General features: G+C 50.4%; 1 protein-coding gene across 1 annotated transcript in view; it reads left to right on the top strand.

The window, feature by feature from the left end:
- Lrp5 (LDL receptor related protein 5) overlaps positions 1 to 11,158 on the top strand; it is a 105,347-nt gene that overhangs the window by 80,136 nt on the left and 14,053 nt on the right. The window contains exons 14-18 of the mRNA XM_021222372.1: positions 2,317 to 2,525; positions 3,702 to 3,892; positions 5,350 to 5,559; positions 7,380 to 7,505; positions 10,566 to 10,802. Coding sequence (XP_021078031.1) covers positions 2,317 to 2,525; positions 3,702 to 3,892; positions 5,350 to 5,559; positions 7,380 to 7,505; positions 10,566 to 10,802 — 973 coding nt within the window. The remainder of the gene's footprint in view (positions 1 to 2,316; positions 2,526 to 3,701; positions 3,893 to 5,349; positions 5,560 to 7,379; positions 7,506 to 10,565; positions 10,803 to 11,158) is intronic.

The raw sequence follows: 11,158 nt of genomic DNA, 5'->3' as shown, positions 1-11,158 counted from the left end.
CCTGCCTCTGCCTCCCAAGTGCTGGGATTAAAGGCATGCGCCACCAGGCCGGGCTTATGTGTGTATTCTTGACAGTGATGTTGGGAGTCTTGCATCTTACTGAGGCAGGGTCTCGCAGTCAAACCGATAGTCTCGCTGGTGCGCTTGCTATGGGATCCCTGTCTCTGCCTTTAAGACTGTCATGCTCAGCCTGTGTGAATTCCTGAGGCTCTCGCCTGCGTGCACAGCAAGCTCTTTAACCCTTGAGCTGCCTCCTCCTTGCTTGTTTTGTTTTTTTTGAGACAGGTTTTTCTGTATCCCAGGCTGGCATCAGATTTAGTCTGTAGCATAGGCTGGTTCCTCGTCCTTCTGCTTCCTGGCTCCTAGGTACCGGGGCTACTGCAGTTGGGTGCTACCTCAACTGGCTTTTTCATTCTTATGTTTCCCTTAAATGAAATTGAGTATTACTGAATGCTAAGCCTGAATTCACTTTAAATTTTTATTATGTTTATTTATCTATTTTGTGTATGTATGTGAGCAGTGACAAGGTTCAAGTGTGGAGGTCAGGGGAATTTGTGGGAGTCAGCTCTCCTTCAATGTGTGGATCCAGTGTCAGGCTTAGCAGCAATCATCCTTACTCAGTGAGCCCTTTTGCCAGTCTACTGCTCTCCCTCTCTCTCTCCCTCCCCCTCCCCCTCTCCCTTTCTCCCCTCCTCCCCCTCTTACTCCCCCTCCCCCCCTCTCAGGAGTCACAGGACACCTCGTGAGAGTGTGTTCTCTTGTTCTACCATGTGGGTTTCAGAGAGCAAACTCGTCGTCAGGCTTACCAGAGACCCTCACTGCCTTCTTTTTATGCAACCAGAATCCCAGGCAAGGAATGGTGCTATCCACAGTAGGCTTTCTGGTCTAGATTAACCCAATCAAGATAATCTCCCACCAGTTTGCCCAGAAGCCAGGTGATCTCCCAGAGAATACTAGATGCCATCAGGTTGCCAATTTAGACAAGCCAGCACAAGGTCTGTATGATAAAAATCCTCCCTGACCTGTTAGGTTATCAAGTCACAGCTACAGGTTCGACTCTCCTCTTCTTCATCTTCTTCCTTTCCATCCTCTTTCTCCTCTCCTTCCTCCCTTTCCTCCTCTGTTAGTGGTGAAGATAGTGGCTGGGCCAGTGGCTCCAGGCTGTCACCTCCCAGACAGTCACCTTGAGTGCTATGGATGACTATAACTTTTGTGTAAGAAAGCCCCATGGTATATGTATGTGTGTATGTATATATATGTATGTATGTATATATATTCCCCCCCCCCCCAAGATAGGGTTTCTCTGTATAGCCCTGGCTGTCCTGGAACTCACTCTGTAGACCAGGCTGGCCTCAAACTCAGAGATCTGCCTGCCTCTGCTTCCCAAGTGCTGGGATTAAAGGTGTGCGCCACCACCACCCAGCCCCATGGTACAAATCTTAAGTCCCTGTGACTTTCAGACCCTACCTGCCCTACTCCCCTTGTCTGCTTCAGACAACTTCCTGCAGGCACCCAGTCCTTCCCACTTTTCCCTACCCTGTTTCCTTGACTGTCCCAGATACGCCTTACCTGCATTTGCCTTCCCATCACTCTCTGTTCATCCTTGCCTTGCTCCACCCTTCTACCCAATAGCCTCACACCTGCCCTATGCCCCTTGCCTGGCTCTGCAGCCTGGGTCCTCTCTCCGTAAGAAGAGTGTATACGAAGAGAGGTATCCCTGTGCTCTCCATTCCTACTTTCCATCCCTACTCTCCTGGCCACTGAATTAAAAGAACAAGGTTTGAACATCAAAAGCCAAGAGCCTGAGTCCTAAGCAGTGGGACTGAAGGGAGAGAGGTTAGGCTTCAGGTCTCATGTCTATCTAGTTGACAGCCTGCCAGTGTCCTCTGGTGGATTCTGTCATGGGACCTAGAGTCTGTTGGGACTCTTTCTAGTTTGTTCTGTGTATTCGTAAATGGGTATATCACTAAGATCTAAGTTGAGGGCCACCATGATGGTTCAGTGGGTAAAGGTGTTTGAAATCATGCCTGATGGATGACCTGATTTCAAATCCTGGGACCCATGGGGTAAAAGAGAGAAACAACTCTCACAAATTGTCCTCTGAGCTTCACATGGCACTGTGAAAGGTGTGCGTGCACACACACATGCACAAAACCAACCAAATAAATAAACTTGTTTTTAAAAGAGCCGGGTCTGCAAGTGATGCCTTACATGCTTTGAAATCTTAACCTTGAGGCTGACTTGAACTTCTGCTCTCCCTGGGAGTTCACGGTGCATGACAGTGTGGTGTTAGCGTGGTTTGCTTCTCTTTTACAGCCCTCCATGCTGACCTCGCCCAGCCAAAGCCTGAGCCCAGACAGACAGCCGCATGACCTCAGCATTGACATCTACAGCCGGACACTGTTCTGGACCTGCGAGGCCACCAACACCATCAATGTCCACCGGCTGGATGGGGATGCCATGGGAGTGGTGCTTCGAGGGGACCGTGACAAGCCAAGGGCCATTGCTGTCAATGCTGAGCGAGGGTAGGTGTCCCCAGGGTGGGACAGGTGAGGGCTGCAACCTGCTCAGGCCATGTAGTCATTCGCTGGCCCCCCTGTGTACCTGTAGTGCTGGCTTCTTGGGGGCTAGCCAATGATCCCAGTGTGGTACCCAGGATTCCCAGGTGAACAAACAGAAGGTGGTGGTTTGGGGACCCTGGGGATGTCAACCCTGCTGCATGGGCCTTGTACCAGTCTATTCAGCTTGATCTTTGCGGCTGCAGGATTCTACCCCAGACACAACTCAAAGCGTGTCCTTCCTGGGATTCCCCCAGTGCCCTTTTGTGCTGGTCCTTGTAGTGCCTTGTTGGTGAGAGAGCCTTGGACAGGTGCCTATGAAGCTCAAGGACAAAGCTGAGCTTGCACAGAGGCTCAGGCAGGAGAGCTCGCTGGCCTTTAAGGCCTGTGGGGCAGACATACGAGACAGGTGTTAGACTGGCAGGGTGGTGTCTATGGGGTTCCCAGTGATGGTCAGAGCCTGATGTGCCAGTATTCATATCCTGATTCCTGTACTTCACTACCCCAGTGATGGTGGGCAGGTGATGTGGCCTTCAGAGGCTTGGTGTCCCTTTCTGTGACGGTGATGGCAATGTCAGTCTTACAGCCCACAGATAGCTAAGTAGAGCCACCTGCTGGAGGTCGCTCGCTGAGTGAACACCCTCTGAGGAGGTGGGCAGGCATGGGGATATGCCTTGGCAGTTGGGCAGGCAGGGAGACAAATGTCCTGTGGCTACAGTGTTGATCCATATACTGTCTTAGACACTTACTGTCTTTGAAACGCGGTCTTGCCATTTCAGGTTTTCCCTCTGACCACGTTGCCTCTCTTTGCTCTATGGCCTTCTCTTTTCAGCAGTTTTCGCTGGATTCGGGGCCTACCCTCACACACGAGGATTGTTTTTCAATCCTAATATTTTCAAAGACCCCATTTCCAAAGAGGCTCATACCCTGAGTTCCAGGGTGGCATGAATTTAAAGGACACTATTCCCCCTCCCCCCCATGAGGTGTGACCTGGCAGCCTCTAGGACCAACTGTGAAGGGCTAGGGCTGCTGCTCCCTGGACAGCAGAGGGTCAGGGGCTGGGCTGATGCTGTGGATGAGGGGCAGTGGGAGCTCACAGCACCCACTTCTTAGCTGCTTCTTCCATGTACTATGTTTCCGCAGGTACATGTACTTTACCAACATGCAGGACCATGCTGCCAAGATTGAGCGAGCCTCCCTAGATGGCACAGAGCGTGAGGTCCTCTTCACCACAGGCCTCATCCGTCCCGTGGCCCTTGTGGTGGACAATGCTCTGGGCAAGCTCTTCTGGGTGGATGCAGACCTGAAGCGCATCGAAAGCTGTGACCTCTCCGGTATGTACCCTGGATGTCTCCAGCCACCGAGTCCTCGCTCTGCAACTGTTAGGGGTGACCTGCCCACACGCTCCCAGCCTTCCTTACTACCAACAGGCCTAGCAGCTATCATCTTGCCTCAGCTTGCTGTGAGCCTAGTATTTTGCTATTGCTCTGTATGTTCATATGTAATCCAAACACCATGGGAGCCTGGCTGTGAGCCCCGGGACTATGGATCCTAGCGCCTTCTAGTAAAAGCTGTGTGATGGGGGAGGTGGCTCACTTGGTAAAGAGCTTCCTGTGCAATAGAAGGATCTGAATTCTGATCCCCAGCACCCTTGAAAACAGCCGGGGACTGTGGCCCATGCCTGCAGTCCCAGCCGAGGACTGTGGCACACGCCTGCAATCCCAGTGTTGGGAAGGCAGAGTCCGGAGGAGCCCTGAGGCTCTCTGGCCAGCCAGTTTATCCAAATCTGTACGCTCTAGTTTCAGTAAGAGATCCTGTCTCAAAAAGTAAGGTGGAGAGCCAGCCAGATGGCTCAGTGGGTAAAGGCCGTCGCCACCAAGTCTGAAGACAGGAGTTTGATCCCTAGGACCCACGTGGTGGGAGATGAGAACTTACTCCTCTAGCAAGTTGTCCTCTGCAGGTGTTCTGTGGCATGACCCTCCTCCCCCATGAGTAAAAGTAGTAATAATAAAAACTAAGGGTGCTGGAGAGATGGCTCAGTGGTTAAGAGCACTGGCTCCTCTCGCAGAGGACCTCAGTTCACTTCCCAGCACCCACATGGCAGCTCACAACCATCTGTAACTCCAGTTCCAGGGGATCCAATGCCCTTTTCTGAGTCACTTGGATACTGTAGGCATATGGTATACAAACATACATATGAACAAAATACCCAATCACATAAAATAAATATTTAAAGGTCAGGTGTATTGATCCATGCTTTAATCTGAGCACTTGGGAGGCGGAGACAGGTGAATCTCTGTGAGTTTCAGGCCAGCCTGGTCTACAAAGAGAATTCCAGGACAGCCGAGGCTACACAGGTCCTGTCTTTTATTCTTTCATTCATTCATTTATTTATTCATTCATACATACTACATATATACATACACATACACACCTTAAATGATAAGATTGGGACTTCTGGCCTTCATTTGTATGCACACTTATGTAGATAAATACGTCCACATAAATTCTGGGTGGACACACACACATGCACACACGCACACACACGATGAATGAGGAGAGAGAGCACCATGCTTACAGAGGCACAGAGGCCAGTGATCATGGTGCAGTTAGATGGTATGATCCTGAACCCTAGGCCCGCCCTATGATATCTGTTTCAGCTCCCAGCCCTGAAGAGTATAGAAATGCCCCAGACTCAAATGGCCCCTTCTCTAAATCTGCATTCTCCTGAGCACAGTGGGTCTGGCTCTTCACTGGGCTGCCACTCATGGAACCTTTATGCTAACCACAGGGGCCAACCGCCTGACCCTAGAAGATGCCAACATCGTGCAGCCAGTAGGTCTGACGGTGCTGGGCAGGCACCTCTACTGGATCGACCGCCAGCAGCAGATGATCGAACGCGTGGAGAAGACCACTGGGGACAAACGGACTAGGGTCCAGGGCCGTGTCACCCACCTGACGGGCATCCATGCGGTGGAGGAAGTCAGCCTGGAGGAGTTCTGTACGTGAGAGGGGACAGTGTTTGTGGTGGGGTCTCCTGGGAGAAGGCGAATCAGCCCTGCTGGCATCAAATGGGCTGCTGGTGCAAGAGCCGTGTGCCTGAGGAGCTCATGGGCTCAGCACCGAAGGCCAGTGCATGGTCTCCCTCTGCAATCAGTTTGTTTGCTGATATACAGAAGTACCCAAACTTGCTTTTTAAAGAAATTCTGTCTGTCTTCTACCTACCTACCTACCCACACTTTACCAATCTCATTCTGTCCATGCATCCATCTCTGTCATTTGCCTATATTTACCATCTATCTACCAGTTTGCCTTTGAGTCATAGCCTCTAGTTAGCCCAGGCTAGCCTGGAATTCTTGACAGTTCTCGTGAGTGCTGGAATTCTCTGAGCTGGGGGGAGGGGAGGCAGTACACATCATGGCAATAATTGTATGATGAAGAAGGCTACATGCTTCACTGCCAGGAACCCAAGCACAGAGGAGAGAGGTGGGATCCCACTGTCTCCTGTGAAGACACCTCCTCCTCACTCCCACCCCACCCCCACCCCTATCACCCAAAAGCTCTCCACAGGCTCCTGGTGTTTCGTTTTGTTTTTGCAGCCCTCACAGTGAATCTAGGCCTCTCATGCATGCTGGATAAGTGCTCTACCCTTGAGCTACACCTCCCGCTGGGTCCCACTAGGTCCCACTCCTTGAAGGTTCTGCTGCCTCGCATTAGTGCTTCAGTGACATGTACCTCTCCTGGAAAGTGCAAGTCTCAGAGTTGCAATTACCAAAAGAAAAAGGGACCTTCTGTCACCTTCCATCCGCTCCCCTAGGTGCAAAGCCACTGGGGAACGTGTACCCAAGTGGACAGCCTTTCTTGTCAACTGCTCAGACGCCCTGGGGGTTACACTCTGCTTTTTCAGGGCTCAGAACTGTGGCTGCCCCTCCACGCTGCCAGTCCTCCCCTCCCCTCAGGCCCCTGGTGCTAAGCAGGTCTGTACCTGGAGTCCACTTTCCTCTCCCTCCCTTTTTTGGTAAACAGGGCAAGCAGGGTCTCTCCATTCTCCTAGCTTCTTGCAAAGTCACAGGCCTTCAGAAGGACTGGAAGGGTAGGGGTGTGGGGCTAGGGAGATAGATTGGGTATTCCAGATTCTGTGTTCTCTTTCTCTTTAAATATTTTATTCTTTGAGAATTTCATACAATGTATTTTGATCCTACTCATTCCTAATCTTCCCTCTAACGCTTTCCCACCATGTTTTAATTTTAAATTTTTTTTTTTTTTTTTTTTTTTTTTGATTTTTGAGACAGGGTTTCTCTGTGTAGCTCTGGCTGTCCTGGAACTCACTTTGTAGACCAGGCTGGCCTCGAACTCAGAAATCTGCCTGCCTCCGCCTCCCAAGTGCTGGGATTAAAGGCTAATTTTAATTTTTTAAATAGCCCATCAACTCCAATTTGTACTGCCCATATCATACACTTCTAGATGTGGGGCCGTCCACTGGAGTGTGGCTGACATACCTAGCAGAAGCCACACCCTTACAGCAGTCTGACTCCTCTCTAGCCCCACAGGGCCCATCAGCTGTCCAGAGCTTCCCTCTTCATGCTGGAATGGTGACTGGGTTGATCTCGTGCCAGTGGCACGACTGCTGTGCCAGGTACAGCACTGCTGCCAGACTGGGTTTTAATATCAGGTTCCATGTTGGTATTGATCAACGGGACTGGGAGTTGGGACCAAATGAGATGGTCTTCTATAGGAGTCTGGCTTTTGCCTTCCACACATGTTGAGCTCTGAGGAGGAAGGTAGAGGCTGACCCAACTCCATCTTGCTGTGTCCCTACAGCAGCCCATCCATGTGCCCGAGACAATGGCGGCTGCTCCCACATCTGCATCGCCAAGGGTGATGGAACACCACGTTGCTCATGCCCTGTCCACCTGGTGCTCCTGCAGAACCTGCTGACTTGTGGTGGTGAGTGAGACTTCAGCCTTTGAGTAGGAGCCATATCACTGCCTTGCATGCTTTAAAACTATAGTCCCTGATGGCGTTGACTCTCCAAAGCATGCCATTTCTTTACTTATGGTCGACCGGTCTCTCTCTCATACATACATACACATGCATCTAGTGCTATGAATTTCTCCCTAAAAACTGCTTTTCCTGCATCTCATAGATAAGTTGTATCTTAGTTTTTGGATAGTTCAGATGTGTGTGTGTGCACACGTGTGTGTGTGTGTGTGCACACGTGTGTGTGTGTGTGTGTGTGTGTGTGTGTGTGTGTGCGCGCGCTGTGGAGCCTAGGGATTAATCGTGGCTGTTATTCCTCATTTTGCTTTTTTAGACAAGGCTTCTCACTGGGAATTGGAGCTTGCCAATTAGGCTGCACTATCTCTCCGGTGACTCCAAAGATCCTCTTGTTTCTGCTGCCCCAGAACTGGGGTTGCGAGCATGTGTCAGCACACTTGGCTTTTTACATTGGGTGCTGGGGATTGAACTCAGGTCCTCACACTTGTGTGACATGTACTGGTCCCTTTCCCAGTAGCTGAAATATTTAGAAAAAATTTGAGAGACAACTTCTTCAGCCCAAGCACTGTTTAGCAGTGTGTTGTGAAGTGCAGGTTGGCTCAATGGTAAGTACGCTTGCCCAGAAGTATTTGATCTCTAGATACTTAGGAGTGTCCCAGCTGTCTCTGTTCTGATTTCTACTTTAATTCTCCTGTGGCCTGAGAGCTTCCCTGTGTCGTCTCTGTTCTTCACACACACTGACGTGTGCTCCATGGCCTGCGTGTGTTCTGGACTCAGTCTCTCAGTCTCGGTAAATGTTTCAGTAGTCTTGAGAAGACTGGGGATTCTGCTGTTGTCAGGTGTAATATTCTAGAAAAATGTATTAGGTTCAGTTGATTAGTAGTACAGATCAGCCGTCTTTTCTCTTTCCTGATCACTTAGTCCATTATCAGTTACAGACAGGGTTGTTGGATTTACAACAGATTTAAACAAAGATTTATTTTTAAATTGTGTGTGTAAATATTTGCCTACATTCATGTCTGTGCAGTGTACAGTGTCCACAGAGGCCAGAGGAGGGCAGCACATCCCTTGGAACCAGAGTTACGAGTTGTCAGATGGGTGCTGGGAACTGAACGCTGCTCTTCTGCAAGGGCAGCCAGAGCTCTTAAGGTCTCTCTGGTCCCCTAATAACAGATTTCTGCTTGTGACCTTTCTCCTCCCCGCTCCCTATATCCTTTTCCCCTGGGGCTGCATGGTTGTGATGGTGGATGGTGGTGTATCATCAAGAAACAGGAGGGGAAGACCCAGGTTCAAATCCTGGACTCTAAGATGAGCGCCTTTCAGCTGCACATGCCTTTTGTGAACCTCTGCTTCCCCCTGTAGGGACTGAGACCATCTACCTGACAGGCTGGTTTTCCTCTAAGTAACAGAGCACTTGTGGGGAATGGCCATAAAAGTGACAGTCTTCAGTGCCACCATGATTAAGCGTCCCTCCCTCCTGGGCTTCGTCTCTGTTGTGTGCTGGGCAGCCTGGGAAGAGCTCTCCTTTGCTTGTCCTCACCAGCACCAGGCTTCATCCTTGCTCATGACTTCCCCCTGTATGCTTTGTTCTCTAAAGGCTAGTCCTGCTCCTGGGTCACTGGTCTGACGTCTCTTACCTTGCCCGACACTTCAAACCTTAGAGTTTGGTCAAGAACAGAGAGGGCATTTTGTGTCTGTCCATCCCTTTTGCTTCTAGTGGCGTAAACAGACTTGTGGTCTGAAGCTGCTGTCTGTGTGGCTCCAGTGGGTGCCTGAGCCTCCTGCCTAGAGCAGGGACTATGGAGTGGCCACCACTGATCCAGGCCTGGCTCTCCACTTGGGAGCTTGTGCCTAAACTACCATGAGATTTGGAAGTCTCTTCTTTTGGTTTTTTTTTTTTTTTTTTGGTTTTATTTGTTTGTTTGGTATTTGAGACAGTGTCTCTTGCAGTCCAGGTTGGCCTTGGGTTTTTGATGTTAAAATGAACCTTGAACTTCAGATCCTTTTCCATTTCCCAAGTGCTATGATTACAGGCACATTCCTTCATCCTCAGTTTGAGGTCCCTTCTCACAGCCTGAGAGATGTGTATTTTCTACACAGACACTTTACAATCTTCCATGGCCACTTGTCTGGTCACAGGATGAAGGGCTTGCTAAGGCCTTTAGATGGAAGCCCTGTGACACATCAGGCAAGTGGAAGGCAGACCAGGGCCTAAAGTGGTTCAGGGCTTCAACAATATAGCCCCCATTCACTCTGTGTGGCTTGGCCTAGCCACATACCTGTCCCTACACCACAGGCCTGTCACTCATGCATCAGCACCTGGGTGTACAGAGGAGATTGAGGCTTTGAGATGCTTAGGAACATCTCAGGTTTTCCATCCTGAATATCGTGAATGTCATGATTGCTACTTAATTCAAAGTTCACAGTCAGTCCATGTTCCTTACCTAAGAAAAGAGACATGTAGGGACCCCAGTGCTATGGGGAGAAAGGCTGAGACGGCATCACCGAGGCTTGCTGGCTGCCAGCAAGCTCCAGGTTCAGGGAGAGACCCTTTTTCAAAGCATTAAAGTGGAAAGTGATGGAGAAAGATGCTCTCTCTGTCTGCATAAGTATATGTACCTCCACATACATGTGAGAGAGAGAGAGAGAGAGAGACAGAGACAGAGACAGAGACAGAGACAGAGAGACAGAGAGAGAGACAGAGAGAGACAGAGAGATGTTCAGGATATAGCTTAGTTAGTAGAGTACATGCACAAGGCCCTGGGTTCAATCCTTCGTGCTGTGTTAATCAGGCATGGTGTTACAAACATGTAATCCCAGTACTAAGGAGGTGGAGACAGGAGGATCAGAAGCTCAAGGTCATCCTTGATTATAAGGAAGTTTGAAAGCAACTTTTTCATCCCTGCCTTTATCTGTGCTGGGGGCTGGAGGTGTCACATGAGCAGGAGATGGTCCCCAGGGCACTGCTGGGTGAAGCCCGTATGATTGTGGTCTCCTTCCCTCCCCTAGAGCCTCCTACCTGCTCCCCTGATCAGTTTGCATGTACCACTGGTGAGATCGACTGCATCCCCGGAGCCTGGCGCTGTGACGGCTTCCCTGAGTGTGCTGACCAGAGCGATGAAGAAGGCTGCCCAGTGTGCTCTGCTTCTCAGTTCCCCTGCGCTCGGGGCCAGTGTGTGGACCTGCGGTTACGCTGTGATGGGGAGGCCGACTGCCAGGATCGCTCTGATGAAGCTAACTGCGATGGTGAGGCCCTGCCATGCCGACCCTGGTCCCATCAAAGCCATTTGTCCTTCCTTCCTATACATCAAACACGGGGCTCCGTTTTGCCGTCCGTAAGTAGGCGTGCTAGAAAACAGTGAGATTGGCAGGCACTCTTAGTGGAAACAAAACTCAAAAGTGAGTTTAGGCACAGCCTGAGGAGATGCTCCCGCGCGACCCCATCTATCCTACGGGCAGTTGACTTAAAGACAGGCTGAGAGTCTTGCTCACATTTCCACATTTGGTAGTGACTTCTGCGGAAATGTAAAATGAGCTGGGCGTGGTGGCGCACGCCTTTAATCCCTGCACTTGGGAGGCGGAGGCAGGCGGATTTCTGAGTT

Source organism: Mus pahari, chromosome 1 (assembly GCF_900095145.1).
Source record: "Mus pahari chromosome 1, PAHARI_EIJ_v1.1, whole genome shotgun sequence".
In the NCBI taxonomy this organism is placed as follows: Eukaryota; Metazoa; Chordata; class Mammalia; order Rodentia; family Muridae; genus Mus; species Mus pahari.
This window is presented reverse-complemented; position numbering and strand designations above follow the sequence as displayed.